This window comes from Euprymna scolopes, chromosome 40 (genome assembly GCF_053919585.1).
Source record: "Euprymna scolopes isolate OS-2025 chromosome 40, ASM5391958v1, whole genome shotgun sequence".
Lineage (NCBI taxonomy): Eukaryota > Metazoa > Mollusca > Cephalopoda > Sepiida > Sepiolidae > Euprymna > Euprymna scolopes.
The window spans coordinates 26,930,799-26,952,171 of record NC_136521.1 but is presented as its reverse complement, the minus strand read 5'-3'; the positions used below and the strand labels follow the sequence as shown (position 1 = coordinate 26,952,171).

At 35.0% G+C, this 21,373-nt stretch overlaps 1 protein-coding gene across 1 annotated transcript in view; it reads right to left on the bottom strand.

Annotated features, from left to right (window-relative positions):
- Window positions 1-21,373, bottom strand: part of LOC145265454 (uncharacterized) — a 116,027-nt gene that overhangs the window by 55,842 nt on the left and 38,812 nt on the right. The window contains exons 9-13 of the mRNA XM_080121313.1: window positions 18,077-18,151; window positions 16,412-16,561; window positions 16,105-16,264; window positions 3,531-3,629; window positions 2,514-2,599 (exon numbers count right to left, since the gene is read on the bottom strand). Coding sequence (XP_079977439.1) covers window positions 2,514-2,599; window positions 3,531-3,629; window positions 16,105-16,264; window positions 16,412-16,561; window positions 18,077-18,151 — 570 coding nt within the window. The remainder of the gene's footprint in view (window positions 1-2,513; window positions 2,600-3,530; window positions 3,630-16,104; window positions 16,265-16,411; window positions 16,562-18,076; window positions 18,152-21,373) is intronic.

Below are 21,373 nucleotides of genomic sequence, written 5' to 3'. Positions count from 1 at the left end.
ACCTACAAATAAGGTAATAAATACATCAACAAATGAGATAATAAATACATTAACAAATGAGGTAATAAATATATCAACGAATTAGGTGATAAATACACAAACAAATGAGGTGATAAACACACCAACAAATGAGGTGATGAATACACCAACAAATGAGGTAATAAATACACAAACAAATGAGGTAATAAATACACCAATAAATGAGGTAATAAATACATCAACGAATGAGGTAATAAATACATACACAAATGAGGTAATAAATGCACCAACAAATGAGGTGTCAAATACACCTACAAATAAGGTAATAAATACACAAACAAATGAGGTAAAAATACACCAACAAATGAGGTAATAAATACATCAACAAATGAGGTAATAAATACATCAACAAATGAGGTAAAAAATACACGAACAAATGAGGTAATAAATACACCAACAAATGAGGTAATAAATACACCAACAAATGAGGTAATAAATACACAAATAAATGAGGTAAAAGATACACCAACAAATGAGGTAATAAATACACCAACAAATGAGGTAATAAATACACCAACAAATGAGGTAATAAATACACCAACGAATGAGGTAATAAATACAAAAATAAATGAGGTAAAAAATACACCAACAAATGAGGTAATAAATACACCAATAAATGAGGTACTAAATACACCAACAAATGAGGTAGTAAATGCACCAACAAATGAGGTAATAAATACACCAACAAATTAGATAATAAATGCACCAACAAATGAGGTAATAAATACACCAACAAATGAGGTAATAAATGCACCAACAAATGAGGTAATAAATACACCAACAAATGAGGTAATAAATGCACCAACAAATGAGGTAATAAATACACCAACAAATGAGGTAATAAATACATCAACAAATGAGGTAATAAATACATCAACAAATGAGGTAATAAATACACCAACAAATGAGGTAATAAATGCACCAACAAATGAGGTAATCAATGCACCAACAAATGAGGTAATCAATGCACCAACAAATGAGGTAATAAATACATAAACAAATGAGGTAATAAATACACCAACAAATGAGGTAATAAATACACCAAAAAGGTAGGTAATAAATGCACCAACAATTTAAACGTGAATTTCAACAGATGATGGAAGACGGTATTTTTTTATTCTTCCATTGCAGTTCAAAATGTTTTTTTAAATCTTTTGTTGCATTCTCTTCTACAGAAAGTGATGATAGAAAATTGCAACATTAAATCAATTTTGGTTTTTGCATGATGACCTGCATTTTTAGCAATAGAAAACAATAGCATTGATGATAAACTCTAGGAATGTTTGAAAATAATGCCAACTCACAAAAATCCTGCCATTATAGATTTTTCTGTATTAAATCTGCACATTTAAATATTTCCTGCTACTGTCATAATCTTGAAATGATGGAACATGTAATCATGGCATATTTTCATGTCGGCTTGGCATATATTCCATTTTACCCACTCCAGAATTAAGACAATCGATTTGTAGTCTTTGCATTTCACTTGGTTACTCAATACTCTGTCTTTTTTTTTTTTCTCATAAGCTTTCTTTGGTGAGGACATTTTCCCAGCTCTTTCCAAGACTATTCGTCTTTTGGAGATGAAGTTATTGCATTGTGTCAGTGACTCATTGAGCCATTAGAAATCTCAAAAATTGTTAGGAGTATTCAATCTTGTGTATTACAATGTTTTCAATAACTTTACATTTATCTTTCTAAAGTTAATCTAGTGTATATATCATGTATTTGTATGTGCAACATTTATTACTCTTAAAATTTTCATTATATTTCAGTTTTCATCATTATAAATTTTGAAACACAGCTGCGTGGCAAAAGAGTAGGTAATGTGGGTTATATTTAGTTTAATTTAGTTTCATGCAAATGTGGCAGAGAGGTAGTGTAAGGCATTTGTGAAAATTCAGATATTTTAAAGTTTTGTGAAATTTTAAAAATAGGGATAAGAATCAAATTATTTATGTTTCTGTTAAGTAAATAATTTGATTCTTATCCCTATTTTTAAAATTTCACAAAAGTTTAAAATAAAATTACATCATTTTAATGGCTCTAATTTATGGTTTAAGCTTAAGAAATCTTAAGAAGAAATTAAAACTCAAGAAATGTTGCTTAATTTGTGTGTAATGACTATGGATCAATTTTAATGGAAATCTGAAATATTAAAAAAAAAATGTTTAATCCTTTTTTTTTTTTTTAATATTTCAGATTTCCATTAAAATTGATCCACAGTCATTACACACAAATTAAGCAACATTTCTTGAGTTTTAATTCTTCTTAAGATTTCTTAAGCTTAAACCATAAATTAGAGCCATTAAAATGATGTAATGGATTTTAATTCAAATCAGAATAAAGATTCAAGACATAAGATTATATATTAATTATGACTCATCTAAAGTTTAATTATGCACTTCTTCACTTGCAGACTTTATTTTAAAACAAATATTGAGGAAATAGAAGAAAAATGAAAAAAAACATACCAACATTCCCTCTTCAAGATCTCCAACCATTTCTGGTTGTGTATCACTATAAACTGTATAGACCACTACTTTCTTCAAAAATTGCACTGAGGAGAAAAAACAAAAGATCAATTTTCACAAAATTATTCAACAAATTTTTTCTTGAATAAAAAAATGTCAAATCAATTTCTGATGATTTATTTGATTAATTATTTTTTGGATTATTTAGAATGCTTTTCTCAATTTTGGTTGTTATCCTTGCAACATTTTGACTCATGTTACCTTCCATCTTTTTTGTTGAATTCAGGAATCTGTACAGAATTTCAAATGGAAGACTTTATTTAATCCATAGGGTTAGCTTGTTCTTGTTCCATGACTCTACGGACAAACTTATCTTTAGTTAACCTTTGACAACTAAATATTTTCATTTACTAGCCGAATAGAAAAGTTACTAGCCAAACCCACATGATTTTTAGAATATGACATCTTCGTTCTGTGACGAGTATGTACATCATAAAGATTTTTCTGTGTTTTTCTTTTAATAAGTGTAATTCTAAATATGCAAAAAATTTTATGTTGATACTTGAATTTCTCCAGATATTTTTTTAAACAACCTTCGTTAAAAAAAAAAAGTATATTGTTCTATTAAACTTTTATTGTTTAAATGATTTAACTTTGTTCAGTTTATAAAAAAAAAAGTTGAAAATATATTTTTCATTCAGGAGTGAGCTTTGAAAGATCGTCAGTAAAAGAAATACAATCGCCAAAAGATAAGCGTTTCATTATTTCTAGTCGACACTTTGAAAAATCACTCGCAGACTTTAATACTCAGTATGATGACACTAAGAAAATAATTCTACCTGGTTAACGTTAATGTTTTTGGTGTTCAAAACATTTTTACATTTCTTTTTAGGAAACACATTTTAAAAAAATGATAATGATTCTTTTTTTTTATTATTATTTTATTATGAAATTTTTGGTCAGTGCACATTCAAGAGTAAAGATAAATGGAGCCACAAGAAAAGCAACAAGAATTACCTGTATTGAGAAATGGAATTTGTTCGCTTGCATCAACAGATATTGTGAAAGAATCATCATCTGTTTGGTTTAAAACATTCACAACAAGATTAGGAGCACCTGAAAAGGGAAATTTATGAAAAGCATCCGACTATTAATCAATAGAGTCATCGACAAATGATGAGTCATTTCTTGATTGGAAGAAGTCATTAAACAAACTTTTTCAACACAGGTAGAGACGTGTAAAATATGTAAATGTTAGGCAATGGTGATAATATCGACCCTCTCTCCAGAAAAAAGAAATGTTAGGAATTTTTTAAAAAGTAGAGAAAAATCTATAACGTAAAAAAAAAAGGAAAAAAAGTTGATCAGCAGAACAATAGGAAATGAGAGGAAGTTGTTCACCAAAGTGTAGGGAAACGTGCGACTTACCTAATTAGCACGTGTGCATAATTCAACGGATCGGTCGTGGAATGAAATGAATGAAGAAGAAAGAAACAAAAATGGCTGCCCAGGCTTCTTCTCCTTCTCCAAGCATTACACCTCCAGTCGCTGTGATTATGACGCCTCCTAGTGCTTGTAGAAGGAAAAGAAGTCTGGGCACATCGGTAACGTATTCTAATCCCCCATTCCTGCGTAAATTTTTGAAATTCTTGACATCGAAATGTAGTAGCATTATCAGTCAGAATTTCCAGCGGAGCACCACGTTCAAAAAAGACAGCTCTCAACTGCCGTCAAACGTAGCACAGAAGTCCTTTTCTTCAATAGACACGGGGTGTTCCCGGTGTCGTGAACTGTTGCCATGCAACAAACGGATCTGTACCAAACGCTGTATACAGGCTGTGTTTGATTGTATCCCAGTCTGGTTCATCCCCGAGTTGCTGGTAGACTGCATAGGCCCCCTCCGGTTAACCTCAAAGGAATGACTGTGGCTGGTTCTTTAATTCTGCACAGTGTACAGATCTTCTCAGCCTTTTCCACCCATTTGACGACAGATGGTCCAGTGGTAGATCCATCAAACGGACAGATTTGACTTTCGCTTGATACCTATCAAGCGAAAGTCAAATCTGTCCATTTTCTGCCTTTCGAGTCACCGCACACCGAGAGCCAAAATAGCTTTTGCTGTGGTCTCATCCTGCATCAAAACAGTTTTAATAATAGTTGTCATTATTAAGGGTGCTACGTTTAGGCCAAAACCTAAACGTGCCAAACAATATCGTTTTCCCTTGATTATCACTGTCTAAAATGGCCATAATGACTCATGGACACATATCTGCAGGTAGGCTCTCTGTAAATCCAGCAGTGCTACATTACTCCCTTTCTGATGCCACTCTCTTAGTTTAGCAGCGCACACATCTGCATTTCCATCAACATGTTGATTCAATTCTCGGTAATCCATTACAGGCCGAATTTTGTCTTTAGTAGGTTGTTCACATTGCAGGCATATAAAGAGATAAGGCAGTCATTTTTGTTTCTTTCTTCTTCATTCATTTCATTCCACGACCGACCTGTTGAATTATGCACAGGTGCTAATTAGGTAAGTCGCACGTTTCCCTAGAAAACTGAAATAGGATTGTTGATCAAGGTGTGGCAGTGATTGGGACAAAGCATTGGACAATAGGGATCAATATTTTTATAGTTAGTTTACAGACAGTTTTAGGAGTGGCAGTGAGTTAGGAAAAGTTTACACACAATCTTTTGAGTTGAGACGTAAACACAGGTTATGGATTGGGATAGATAGAAATGAGTTGACATCAAATGATGCAAATGGTCAGAAGGCATAAATGTGGACCTAAGAGCTTAGAGGGTTGTTTCCCACAGTGGTGTCACACATGCACCTCCAATATATACAGAATGTGTTAAGAGTCTTTTGTTTCTCTCAAGTTTGTGCTTCATTTTAGTTTTTTATACTTGTGAGCTACTGCACACCCCTCAGCTGCCACCAATGATGAGAGATGACGACAAAAAGGGAAGGTGAAAAAGAAGACCATGGAAAGATTGCTGGGGTTGGTGTTTGTTGGCAAGAGGGGAGGATGCATGTGGTTGTACACTATTGAAGGCGGATGTTTTAGACAGATTTTTATTTTTAAAGAAGGACTTTTCAGCCAAATTTATGGCTAGAGATTTCTTGTTAGGCATTTTGTAATAAACCATGAAAGAAACAAATTTAAAAGAAAAATCAAAAAAAAATCTTTGGAACGCTGATGTTTTTAAAACTAAAACATTTTTCAACAGTTTGCATTCTGGAGACAGATCTCTTTTTTCGAGATAAGTGACTTCTATATTAATCTTTTTATCTTTAGATTCAAATATTAATTAAGTACATTTTATTTCAGTATTTAATTTATATATTTATTTTCTGATTGTTTTATTTAATCCTAGCGTTTTCTCGTCCATAGTCCAAGCTGATTGTAAAAATAGATTTGGAAATTGTATTCATTTTTAGTTTGTGAGAGGGGAATCTATCACCATACTTTCCCTTAAACACACCAATTAGACTTTTATAAAGTACAATACTTAATAATTTTTTTAATGGAGAGTAGAAAACATATTGTGGATGCATTATCGGCAGCTCCCATTATTCTCACTTCTCTTTATTTGTCCCTCACTCCTCATTTTTTAATGAGTGATTTTTCTGAGAAAGGGAGAAGAAAAGTTGGTTGGCAGTGTTTTGCACAAACAGTTGGCAGAGGTGGCGGAAATTTTCTGTTTCTATGTCTATCCTTGTAGCCATGTCACTAGTAAGGGTGCTGGAGGTAAACGTTTTATCTGGGCTGACGTTATCCGCCTGATAGTCAGGGATCCGAACCTTGGATTAACCACTAAGGGGGCTGTCCTATCAGCAGGTGCAAAGTACTGGGGCTGCTGTATTGCCATTTGGTGAATGGATTCTGGACCATGCAGTAGCTTCTGGTGGGGGCCTCTTGATGCCATATTAGTAGGTAATTGTTACGGCTTTACCTTATCATGTTCTACAAAAAAAAAATTTCTTCGTTTCTTTTTCTCTCTTAGTTTCCCCTCTCTGTCCTGCTCTAAGCAAGTCTGACAACCTAGTCCACAAATTCCAAAATTCCATCATGACAAGTTTCAAGAAAAAATACATGATTAAACCCAGATCTCGAACTTCCAACACAAACCCCCACTACCATATCTCCTTCACCAACATCAGGGGCCTACATTCTAACCTTCCAGAGGTTGAAACCCAATTACAGGAAACTAAACCTAGATGAGTTCGTAATTAAAGGATACTCTAATTTAACTTCTAAATCTGACCTCTTTATCACCCCTACAACAGCGAAGTTACTATCTTTAAAAGCATATCTGAGAAAATTGACAAAATCCTATCTGCTTATCCTTCAGCTAACATTCACGTATGTAGTGACTTCAATGTTTACAATGTGGAATGGTTGACTCACTCAAACAAGACCGATGATGAGGGGAGGTTCTGTCATGATTTCTCCATTGCTTATGACCTCACTCAGATTGTTCACGAACCCACCCATGTGCCCAACAATGACGGCCAGTATGCGAGTCTCCTAGACCTTTTTCTCTCAACTTGCCCTGAGCTATGTTCAGTTTCTGTTCAGTCTCCTCTTGGATATTCCGACCACTCTGTTGTATCAATTAAGATAAAAATGAAATATAATAAGTCCCCAGACGTACCTCTCCATCGTACAATATATCGATACACTATGGCTGACTGGGATAGCTTCCGTACATTTATATCAGATCTACCTCTGCATTCCATGTTTAAAAAGGATGTGTCCTCTATAGTATCAGACCTGACGGAATGGTTAATTGTATGTATAGACAGTTTCATACCCTTGAAAAAGTTCCAGCAAAAAGCTAACAGCCAGCCATGGTTCTCTCACTTTTTCCACTGCCTCCAATATAATAGATGTATGGAAACTAAAGCCACTTTCAGAACTGCCAGCAACCATTGTAAGAAAGTAATAAAGAACGCAAGAGAGTTAGATGCTCAGTCCGTCAAGTTGAAAGTAGATGAGCAGCGGCTTGGTTTTCACCAGTTTTGGTAAATAGCAAACAGAATCCTAAACAGAAGCGTGTGCTCCATCCCAACTATCATTAATAGACCTGAGGTAATCTCGTCAGCATCAGAGAAAGCCAAACTCTTTGCCAAGAACTTTGCAGCTAATTCTACCCTTTGCGACCAAGGCCGCCAACCCCCAATATTTTCTCCTGTATCAGAAATCATGCTATATGATATACATATATCTGTATGTGATGTTGCCAAGCTAATCAAAAATCTTGATTCCAGTAAAGCAACCGGCTATGACAGTATTCCAATTATAGTACTCAAAAAACTTTAACCAGAACTAGCACCCATACTTACAAAACTGTTTAAACGTTGTCTTAAGGAGAATTGCTTCCCATCACCCTGGAAAATCTCATCAGTATGCCCTGTATTTAAGAATTCTGGTGATCGCTCATCCCTCTCTCAGTACAGGCCAATAAGTCTCCTGTGCATCATGAGTAAGTTGCTGGAATCTATGTTAAAATAGAGAAGTAATCAACCATCTAAGCAAAAATAACCTTCTTAATGACACACAATATGGTTTCCGTTCTGCTAGATCTACAGCAGGTGTGCTTACAGTTATATCTCATAGGATTAGCGAATCTCTTGACAGAGGCAACCTTTCAAGAGCAATTGCTCTTGACATATCTAAGGCTTTTGATGGGGTATGGCATGAAGGTTTACTTCACAAGATCTCTAGCTAGAAATGTCTTCTCAATTATTAAATCATTTCTTTCTGATAGGTTCATAAGAGTAGTAGTTGATGAGCAAAAATCAGAAGCTCACAGTATTAATGCTGGTGTCTCTCAGGGGTCCATCCTGGGCCCAACTCTTTTCCTGATCTACATTAATGATCTTCCAAATCACATCCTTACATCATTTGTAGACATTTATGGTGATGACACTACCATTTATGGTAGCACATTTAAGTCAGTAAACGACCAAGTTCTCTCCGATTCTCTCTCCTCTGATCTTGAGCACGTGGTACAATGGGGAAAGGAGTGGCTGGTTACTTTTAATGCATCTAAAATCAAGCTTCTCTCTTTACATCATCAACATTCTGATCCACATCTGGCATCAGTTGAAATGAATGGCTCTAGTCTTCAGGAGACCTCAAGTTTTGACAAGCTTCTGGACTTGACCTTTTTACTCCTGATCTTAAATGGAACATGTACATCAAATCTGTTGCCAAGGCCGCTGGAAAAATGGTGGGATCTTTCTATTGATCCAGTAGATATCTCACTGCTGATGCAATTCTCTATCTATATAAAAGCCAGGTACGTCCAAGGATGGAATACTGTTGCCACATCTGGGCAGGAGCTGCTAGAAAGGACTTATCCTGCCTTGATAGAGTTCAAAATAGACTTCGTAGCCTCATAGAAGATATCCTTTTCTCTTCCCTGCAACCTCTATCTCACAGAAGAGATGTCGCGAGTTTGTCTCTGCTGTATCGTTATTTTCATGGAAAGTGTTCGACTGAGCTTCAGTCTATGGTCCCCCCACTCGCCAAACTTTCACAAGAAACACTCGTCTAGCTGAAAACACTATTAATAATTACCCCCACTCGTTATCTGTGCCTAAACCTAAATGTAGATTGTTATAATAAATTACTGTAACTCTTCAGGAAATGAATCATAGTTATTCTCCTTGGCCGGAACTAAGGATTCCGCCATATTGATTTTGCCAAACACGTGTATATATTTTAAGCTGATAAAACCTTTACGAAAGGCATTCTTATTCATTCTTCTTTTATCATTTCAATTTTATCAGCTTAAAATAAAAAAATAAAAAAATGGACAAATTACTGCGGCCAGACAGATTTAACACAGAACCAACTGCTCCGAAGTCGGAAAAAATATACAAACATTGGAAGTTAACATTCAAATACTATCTACGCACGTTAAATAACGGCCAAATCGAAAACAATGCGCAAAATCTTTTCGCTTTGATCAATTCTGTCTCGGTGACAATTTTCGAAATTATAAGCGACGCCACGGATTACAACGGCGCCATAGAAATGCTAGACGCTATTTATATGAAACCAACAAACATTGTATTTAACAGACATCAACTCCTGACAAGTAAACAAAAACCGACACAAACCATCGACGAGTTCATGCAACAATTGGAAGTATTCGCTAAATCTTGCGAATTTCAAGTGGTAAGTGCCGAGGAAAACAAAAAACAATATATACGGGACGCGTTCATTAGCGGCATCTCGTCTTCGTCTATCCGTCAGCGCCTACTTGAAAAACCTTTCTCGACGCTACAAGAGACATTTACAATGGCTATGTCCCTAGAACAAGCGGAGAAGCATACGGCCAGCTTCGATTACCACCCGAGCGTAACAGCTACCGTAGTTCAACCAGAAGAAACTCCCTTAGCCGCTGTAAAAGGAAATACATTACAAAAAGGAATTTGTTTCTTCTGTGGGAACACACGGCATGCACGGGCGATGTGTCCTGCGCGTAATGCCGAGTGTAGAAAATGTAAAAAAAATGGCCATTGGGCTAAGGTATGTAGATCATCCTCCTCTCCTGCTGCTGTATTGTACGACCCGGACTCCCCCCCACCCAATCTCTCCTGACTAGGAACGGGTGCCAAAGACATCACCTACACCAAATGCGAAATAAATGGGCAGGTAGTGAATGCTATGGTAGACTCCGGCAGCGTGGGGACGTTCATTAGCAAAAATACAGCAAGAAAACTGAAACTTTTTGTTATCCCCAAACTGAAAACCGTAGCATTGGCGGACCCGAATCATCATGCTAAAATCATCGGCGAAACTGTTGTTGACATCTCTCTAAACGGTAGAAACCACCACGCCATGACGGTGGAAGTAATTAAGGACCTGTTCATGGATCTGATTGTCGGAAAAGACCTTCTAAAACAATATAAAACTGTGACGTTGAAATTTGACGGTCCCAGGGAAAATCTTGTTATTGGAGCGATGGGTAAGAGTAACAGTTTTCCATGTATCAAAATTTCTCCTCCTCCCCTCTTCTCTCATCTTTCTACTCGGACGACCCCTATTGCCACCAAATCTCGTCGTCACTCATTCACTGACAACATTTTTATTAAAGAGGAAACTGCCAGAATGCTGAAGGAAGGCATAATAGAACCCTCTATATCTCCTTGGCGAGCCCAAGTTTTAGTGACCTCTAACAAGAATCAAAAAAAAAGAATGGTGGTCGACTACAGCGACACCATAAATAGATTTACAGAACTAGATGCCTATCCCATGCCTAACATTACTAAAATGATTGATGACATAGCACAACGTTTTTACAACATTTGACCTGAAGTCTGTTTACCATCAAATCCCAATTAGTCACGCCGATAGGAAATACACAGCATTCAAAGTAAATGGAAAACTTTACCAATTTACTCGTATCCCTTTTGGAGTCACTAACGGAGTGAGTGCCTTTCAAAGATGCATCGATGGCATTGTAGAAAGAGAAAAATTAACAGATACTTTTGTGTATGTAGACAATGTCACGATATGCGGAAAGGATCAACAAGAACATGATTACAACCTTCAAAGGTTTTATAATGTAGCAAAAAAATGCAACATCACACTCAACCAAAGTAAGAGCATCATTTCTACTACTTCTATCACACTTCTTGGGTACACAATCCAGAACAACCAAATTACTCCTGATTACCTGAGGCTAAAACCACTCCTTGAAACGCCACCGCCTCTAAATTTACAGTCGCAAAAACGAATAATTGGTATGTTCTCTTACTATAGTAAATTCATTCAAAATTTTTCTGATAAGATACTGCCGCTGAACCATAACAGGGAGTTTCCACTACCCCCGTCTATTCTAAATTCTTTTCAGACGCTGAAGACCAACTTAAGTAATGCCACCCTTATAACTGTTGACCCAGACAAAGAATTTGTAGTGGAAACTGATGCCAGTAAATACTGCATTGCTGCTACGCTGAACCAACAGGGTAGACCCGTTGCATTCTTTTCTCGGACACTAAGCCCGAACGAGATTAGACATTACGCGGTCGAAAAGGAAGCTGCTGCAATTGTCGAAGCTCTTCGAAAGTGGCGACACTTCTTACTCGGGAGACATTTCAAAGTTATTACAGATCAAAAGAGCGTCAGTTTTATGTTCGATAATAAGAGAAAATCAAAAATTAAAAATGATAAGATATGTCGTTGGCGGATCGAACTATCACAATTCAAATTCAGCATTACTTACCGCCCAGGAACGGAAAATACAGCTGCTGATACGTTTTCTCGCATCTCTGCATTAACGCACACTTTGCAAGACCTCCGCGACTTGCATGCTACACTATGCCATCCTGGAGTCACGCAACTCAGCCACTTCATCCGGACAAGAAACCTTCCTTTCTCTTTAGAACAAATTAAAAACATAACAGACTCGTGCCCCTCCTGTCAGTATTTAAAACCTAAATTTGCCAGTTGTAACAAAGGAACACTCATACAGGCTAGACTACCTTTCCAGCGACTAAACATCGACTTTAAAGGCCCTTTACCTACTTCTGTACGTGGTAACAAATACTTACTCACCATAATTGATGAATATACTCACTTTCCCTTTGCCTTCCCCTGTAAGGATATGACTAGTAAAACCGTGATCCATTGCCTAAACCAACTATTTGCTATTTTTGGCATGCCCGATATGATACACACTGACCGGGCTGCCGACTTCCTTGCAGGAGAAATCAAAGATTACTTACGTGGCAAAGGTATCGCCACCTCTAAAACAAGTAGGTATCACCTTGAGGGTAACGGGCAAGTTGAGAAGCTCAATGGAACTTTATGGAAGGCCATCCAAACGACCTTACACTCTAGCAACATGAAACTGCCTCATTGGGAAGATATACTACCAAACGCTCTCCATTCAATCAGGTCGTTACTATGCACTGCCACCAATACGACTCCTCATGAGAGAATGTTCAAATATAGTCGTAGATCTTCCTCCGGAACTTCTGTTCCCACTTGGGCGAAACCAGGCCCAGTATATGTCAGAAACCATACTAAGTCTAGTAAGCTCGACCCTCCAGTAACCCCTGCTACCTTATCAGACATCAACCCCTACTATGCTCATGTACGACTACCCTCTGGTGCGGAAACTACTGTTAATGTGCGAGACCTGGCCCCTTACTCCTTAAACCAAGAAGACGAACACGATGAAAACAATACTGCAAGCCCTGAAGCCCGTAAAGAACCGCCACCTGACTAAAACAATATCGACGTGGAGGAGAAGAATCCCTTACCTGATCCTGAACATATCCATACTAGCCACGATGTGGATGCTGAGAACAAAAATCCCTGTGAGTCAGTGCGGAGATCGTCCAGAATGCGGCGATTACCAAGTAAATATAAGGACTTTTTAACCTAGTACTGAACAGACTAAATTTAACTTCTGTAATTCCATACTTAATTATTGTTGAAGGGGAAAATGTTATAATAAATTACTGTAACTCTTCAAGAAATGAATCATAGTTATTCCCCTTGGCCGGAACTAAGGATTCCGCCATATTGATTTTGCCAAACACGTGTATATATTTTAAGCTGATAGATTCCATGAACAAAGCTTCTTTCTTAGAACAGCACGCCTGTGGAATTGTCTTCTGTTTTCCTACTTTCCAGCTGACTACAATATGGTTGTCTTCAAGTCTAATGTAAACAAGTTCTTGATGAGCTGTTCCACTTTTAAACAAATTTACTGAATCTCCATTACCAACGGTTACTATATTGTCCAATTTCTACTGTACACTCTTTAAACCTTATCCTCGAGTGCCCTCTTGGCCTTGATAAGTGGTGATGCCTATGTAAAAAAAAAAATTTTTTTTAGGAATTTATATATAAGAGTTATCTGCCCCTGTATTGGAATAATACCCAAGAGTTATCTGCCTATGGTACAGTGAGTTATCTGCTACAGATTATTTTTTACAAAGAAGACATCACTTATCAAGGCCCAAAGGCCACTTGAGGATAAGGATTAATGAGTGTACTGGGGTTATCTAGACAACATCATAGTAATAGTTAATGGTGGAAATAGGGTATGAAATGGAGTTTTTAAAAAGGACAGCTGAACAAGAACTTGTTTACATTGGACTTGATAATAATCATATTGTAGTCAGCTGGAAAGCAGACTAGCAGAACAGAGTTCCACAGGTGGGCAATTCAAGGAAAAAAGCTTTGTTCATGGAATTTGTGTTTACATTTAAGCACAGATAGAGATTGGGGGAAATTGTAGATAGTGATTGTAGATAGTCAAGTGTTTTTTTGTAAAAGTTTGGCAAGAGAGTGACCATAGATTAAAGCTCAGACAAGCACTTGCCATGAAAATAATGATAAAGCAGAGAGTTGCTCACAACATCTCTTCTGTGAGAAAGAGGTTGCAGGACAGAGAGAAGGGCATCACTTACTCAGTTTTGAAACCGGCTTTGAACTTTGTCAAGTCAGGATAGGGTGCTCCGGGTAACTCCCGCTTAGATACAGCAGCAGTACTCCATTTTTCAAAACAGAGAACCTCTTTTAGACAAGAGCTATTCATATCAATTGGGGCCAGGTGGGGATCAGAGATGAAAGCTTGGTTTTGGATATGTTAAAATTAACCACTTTTTGCCTCATTGCACAACATGCTCAAGGTTGAAAAAGAGATTCAGAGAGATTTTGACTATTGTTGACCTCTGAAGTGTTGCCATAGATGGTCGTGTCATCTGTGTATATGTATACATATACGATGAATGAACTCAGAGTGTGATTTTGGAGACCATTGATGAAGAAAGGAAAGTGAGGCACACCAGCATTGATATTTTGAGCTTCGAACTTCTGCCCATCAACAACTACTATCAGTGGGGGGAATTGATGGTTGAGAAGACATTTTCAGATATTCTATAGTTGGAAATCTTGTGAAGAAGACTTTTATAATGAACCCTCTCAAATGCCTTTGATATATCAAGTGCTATTGCTCTCGAGAGGAACTCCCGCTCTTGATAGATTCACTGAACTTACGTGAAATTACAGTCAGTACATCAGCTGTAGATTTTGCAGGATGGAACCCATATAGAAACAGCCATTTGTTTTTTGAGTGGAACTTGGCGATGAACCATAGAACAACATCTTCTATACTTTACAAGGAAGAATTTAACTTTATATTAATAAAAAGTTTAACAAAAAAACATATTCATTAAATGGAAGCGTTTTTAAACTCCTTCGGAAAACAATGTGGAACTAAAAATATCAGCTTCCAGGTCCAACAATTCAAAACGGGCAATGGCTTTACCTTTTTCTTTTTTTTTTTTACATAGGCATCACCACATTATCAAGGCCAAGAGGCCACTCAAGGATAAGGGTTAAAAAGTGTACAGTAGAAATTGGACAATATAGTAATCATTAGTAATGAAAATTTGGTAAATTTGATAACTTATATGGAACGGCTCATCAAGAACTTATTTACGTTAAACTTGAAGACAACCATATTGTAGTCAGCCGGAAAGCAGGAAAACGGAAGACAATTCCACAGGCGTGCAGTTCTAAGAAAGAAGCTTTGTTCATGGAATCTACATTTAGGTTTAGGCACAGATAAAGAGTGGGGGGAATTATTGATAGTGTTTACAGCTAGACGAGTGTTTCTTGTGAAAGTTTGGAGAGGGGGGACCATAGATTGAAGCTCAGTCGAACACTTTCCATGAAAATAACGATACAGATTGCAAGGAAGAGAAAAGGACATCTCCTACGAGGCTACGTTTAAGACCAGGAGTAATGGTCATGATCTGAAATGCTTCTTGGTTTCCAACATTATCTGCCATATATATATGTCATGTATGTATATCATATGTATCTCACCGACATATACTAATATATACTAGCTAATAGCTATTAATAAACGTACCTCACGTACCATCAATATTTAAAACTGCTACAAGGATAAAAATGAAACAAAACTTACCGGTTCTTGTCCAGAATTCCTCTTATATTAAGACAAAAATAAAGAAAAATCTGTATGATGTACGTACATATTACAAAACTAAAATTATGTAAATTGATCAAGTAGTTTTATTTTTATAAAGAAAATCATTTTTAAGCGATTCATGGGAATTCGTAGGCATTACAATAGAAATTTTGCAAGTTTTAATTATGCTCTTTGATTTTTTGAGATTGTTTTCAAAATGTGCCGATAAGTTTTTTGGTTAATCATAGACTCTGATTTTCTTATTTAAAAATAAGACTACTTGATCAATTTATGTGATTTTTTTAATATGATATTTTTGTTTCATCACAAATTTTTCTTTATTTTTAAATAGGGGAAATACTGAACAAACACAATATTACCTTTTTTAAAAAAGTAAATCTCATGTTCTGAGTCCTTGAAGTCTTCCAGCCTAAGACAATTTTTATAGGTAATAATTACCAGCAACAAACACCCATGTCACATTCAGTAATGGCCACACCCACAATGAAGTTTAACCTTGTCTCATATTTATCTTGTCATCCCCTTCATGGAGAGATAGGTAAAAAAAAAAAAGAAGATAAATAAATAAATACAAGCAATTAAAAGAAGTTCTTACCCCCAAGATCAGGTCCAATGAATCTAACTTCCTTGAGATCACTTGTGAGGCTAAGGAATGTTCCAGAAATAATCACACGGCTTTCCATAAAGGTTAAACCAATTACGCCATGGGGAAGACTGGAGTTATGGTTATCTTCATCGACAGCATGAAGACGTGACTGAAATTTAATATCAGATTTGAATTCTTTCTTTATTACATGTGAATTCTGAGTTATTAATTTAATTCATAAAAATAAAATTTGAATAAATTTTATGAATAAATTTGAATATTTGTTGATAGAAATCTGATTAAATATTTTACTTACAATGTAATACCTTGCAGGATAAGTACATGTGCCAAAACTCCAAGAAATCGCAGAGTAAGTTGCATTTGGTCCAATAAATTCAGGTCCAGAAAGCCAACCATCTGTTGAATAAACGGCTGAATGCTGTCGATAGATTCCAGATTCATAACGCTAAAATCAAAGAAATAGCAATCTTATTCAGCAGTTGTTTTCTCATGTTTGGTTATCACCAATATTGAAGATACAAGACAACACATTGTGTGTGTGTGTGTCCCTTATTTAAATATATATATATATATATATATATATATATATATATATATATATATATATATATATATATATATATATAGAGAGAGAGAGAGAGAGAGAGAGAGATAGAAAGAATAAATTCAAAAAATAAGGTGTAAAGTCATATAGGGATTTTATTGCATTATCAGATAAATAAGGATGAAAGTAAGAGGGAAAAGGAAAAAAAACTTTTTAGGCCATGCCATTTCGAAACAAAATGCTTTTTATCAGAAGAGAAAAGCCAACACCATACAAAGATAAGGACAAAAGGACAACACTGACTTAAAAACATTCAAATTAGGAATGAAACAAATTTGCAGGATTATTTATATTAATGAAGAAGAATGAGAAAGAACATGAAAAGAAAGTTTGAAATGTAGAAGGAAATAATGAGGAACTAGAAAAGAAAAACAAACAAAAGGTTTATAAGTAATTTACCGCAAGTCCTTGGAGGATTAATCCGAGTAAGATGGAAGTACTCCAAAATAAAGCAGCTTGAAAATTAATATCCGGTACAAAATTTGAAGGTAAAACAAGTTTTTAATGTTTGTGTCCAGTCTACAAAAAGCGCCAAAGATAAAATCAACTTCTGGGTTCCTAGTTAAAGATATCCTCATGAAAATATATGTTGGTATTTAATTGGCATAGTGGATATAGTTTGCAGATGGTCTGGAGTTAACAGCAGTAGGAACAATTTATGAATTACAGTAGACAACAGTTGTGATTTTGACACAGTTGAAGGTAGATTGTGACTTCGACCAGATTGAGATGAGCTGACGACAACTAACAAACACAGTCGCGACAGTAAATGTATATGTAAACTTACGCATTTAGAGAGTCGGGGTTTTCACACACACACATCCAAAGTTCAACGAATATATACAGAATGTGTTGGAATTAGTGTTATCCTTGGGTTTTGTTTAATTTTATTTTTATACTCATAAACTCATACGCACCCTCTTGGCAACTGCCAATGTATAATAAATGACGATATCACCAGAACCAGAAAGAGAGATAAAAAAGAAAAAATTCACACAATATTTGGTATCGGCACTGAAAGAAGATCTCCCAGCAGGCTCTGAACTCCCTTGAAAGTGAGGCTATGTACAGGATGCTTGGTGTTCATGCGGTGCCAATATGCAGATCATTGCACACACTATGATGATGATTATTCATACTCCATTTCTTTTCTGATTTCAGTAACTTTTTGAGGATTTTAAATTGAATTCTTAAGAAGAAATGATTCAGTTCAAACAATGACACATCAAAATTAAATGATAAAATTGCAAGAATAAACGCACTTTGTAAGTCAATGGCTAAAACGCAATAAAAAAGAAGAAAAAAGATTCATCGCTTTTCATACTGACAAATAAAAAAAAATCGGTAAATACTTACGGATTTGGTAAAATTTATTATCGGGTAAAATTCCTTCTGATCGATTGTAACCAAATGAAGGTGGAGTTGGCCAGACTAAAATATAAAACAAAAAAGTTTAAAAAGAAAAAAAAAAGGAAACTTATAAAATATGAATCATTATTATTAAAAAAGTAAATATGATTTTGGTGATAAATTCTAATAATAAATTAAAATCTATTTTGTATCAAAGGACTGCTTGATGAATACATTAAGACAAACCAAATGATTTGCCTTGAAAAGATTCTTTCCTAAAACTGTCTATTAAACACAATACTATGGGGCTGCTTCCCAGCTGACTATAACATGATCATTTTCAAATCTAATGTAAATAAGTTCTTGTTGAACCATCCTCTTATATAATTAATCCCTACCAAAGTTCCACCATTTTTGATCATCACAATGTTGTCTCATAGTCTATCTGACACTCAATAACCCTTCTCCTCAAGTGGCCTTTTGTCTTGATAAATGATGACTCTAGTAAAATGAAAAAGTTTTAAGTGGGTCATGTTTTAATTGAGAAATCCTAATTTTTTTAAATTGGCATCAATTTAAGTTTCCCAAGGGTTTTTCATGATGATGATTCAATTTGAATGTAAGAAGTTGATCTCATATTTGAGCACGAACACATAAAGAAAAAGTAACTCTGTAACTTGTCACAGTATTTACTCAAGGTGAATTCACCACAGTCCAGACATGTTCTTGGCGCACCTCAGCCATTCGTGGTTTCAATGATGAATACTATGAATATGAAGGTTAGCTATCAGTTCCATGTCTCTCTTTGCCATATCAATTCAGGTCTTCAGCTGGTCACTTCTGCACTTCCTTCAGCCAGCAGGTGCAATTGGGGGCTTTCACTTGCACACAAATTCCTCCTTAGTTAAACTATATGTCCAAACCATCTTTTCATGATGTTAATAATCTTGCATCTTAAATGGATGGTGCAGTTTTAGGGTTGGAGAAGAGGATGCATCAGAAGCAGCAGAGGCAGTACACGTTCAAGACTTGCAATCATTTTTGCAGTCGAACAGCACTATCGTGCATATTTGTACTTCGTATATCCTCAATTTTATTGAGAGTTTTTTTTATCTCTTGTTGACAATAATAAAAAGAATATGATACATTAACACAGATATGTGTGTGTGTGTGTGTGTGTGTGTGTGTGTGTGTGTTAATGTAATATATTTCTCTTAATCTGTCTGTTCTTTCCAGCTTTTCATGGAAATTACTGTGCCAATCTGGTTGAAATTTTGTATGAACCTTTGTTATTGTCAGTTGCAATGAACTAAACATCTGTTCAATGCAAAGTCAAAAATTAGTACAATACCACATTTACTCTAACTCACTTTTTCTTGGAAACTACTGAGTTGATCTGACTGAAATTTTGTATGGACCTTCTATATTAAAGTGCAACAAACTAAGTATTATGGTATCTGTTTGATGCACAGTTAATGATTAACAGGGATTAGTATTTAATGCAAAAATGAGCAGAAATTTAACCATATTTGAGCATCAATCTGTCATAAAACAGGTTACAACTCTTTCCCATTTTTAATAGACTAAAAAGCCTACTATATATATATATATATATATATATATATATATATATATATATATATATATATATATATATATATATATATATTAGCAGAAGTACCCGTCATTGACTGGGTTCAAAAACAGCCTACAGAAAATGGACTGTGATTGATGAAAGTATGATAGGTTATGAAAAGGAGGGGGTTGTAAAGAGATAGGTTTTGATACTGAAAAATTTTACCCTAAGCAAAATATGATGAAAGTAAAGATAATTTTCGTGAAAATATATTTTTTTATATTAACTTTGTTTCCATTCGTAGCCAAGAGTGACCAACAAAATGATGTTTCCTTACAAAGAGAAAATGTTATATATATATAATAATACAAATATACAAGAAATAAATGTTACCATAGTCAATAAAAGTTACTTTTAAGTAGTTTGTAAAAAATGTTTTTTTTTTTTAATTCACGAACCGGTTTAAAAAAAAATCAAAATGGCAGCGACTTTGAAATGGAGAGCCCCATTTTCAATTTGAAGGAGGGGCACCTGAGCATTCTGTGTTAACAATTTAAGAGAGTTTGTCAACATAAGGAATATTTATAAACATATTTTAATGTTTTCCGTTATTTTGTGCTTGAGGAATATTCGATTATGGCATGTGTAGTTTATATAAAAATTAATTTAAGTAGTTATCGCCTCATATTTCGTGTTAATTTCGGTTCGCTGAAATTATTTCAAGTAAAGAGCATTAAAAACTATTTCAAAACAAAAAAAACATGAACTGAACTTTTATTAACAATGATAACATTTATTTCTTGTATATTTATTTCTTTGGGTAGTCGTTTGTTGGCTTCTCTGCTAAACACTCTTACTAAATAATATTGACAAAATATCGAAAAACAAAGAAACAAAAACAGTTTTGAAAAATAATGAAGCTTTACTTACTTTTATAAAATAATCCGAAACAGCAAAATGGGATATTAAAAAAGTAAACACGTAATTACTTTAGTTTTTTAAAGTAAAGAATCAATATAAATATGAATAAGAAGAAAATAACGCCCTTTTCAAGCAGAACAGCTTTGTTTCAATTTTACAGTATTGAACGGTGTAGTACTGCGTCATCGGATTCAGAGTTGTACTATTGTAATGTAAAGAACATGCAGAAAGGGTTGTAATCAAATGAATTCCTTCTAGTACACTGACAAAAAAAAAAAGCTTAAACAGATATATAAATAAAAATAAAAAGGTTACGTAAATGTTTTTAAAAAGACACGTAATCACGTGAGCAGGATTTTTTCCTTCTTTTGACATGATAACAAGTAACGTTCTTATTTTTTATTATTTATCAATTTATTTATTTTCGAAAGATAATAATAATAACAACAAACCAACCCCGGACAAAAACAACCATACCATAAATAAAAATACTAATAACGAACAAAATAAATGCAACTGTAGACACCACACACTTTGCCCAGTTCAAAATAAATGTCTAACAAAAAGCGTAGTTTATCAGGAAACAATATTTGCGAAAGAAAACCCGAATAACAAGAAATATTACGTAGGCATGACTTCCTTAGATTTCAAAACCCGATGCTATGACCACAAAAGTATATTCAACAATAAAAAACATCGTATAAAAACAACACTAACGAATAAATACTGGGAACTCAAAGAAAGCGGACATTCGCCGGTAGTCGAATGGAAAATAATAAGACAAGCTACCACGTGTAGGCATTTAG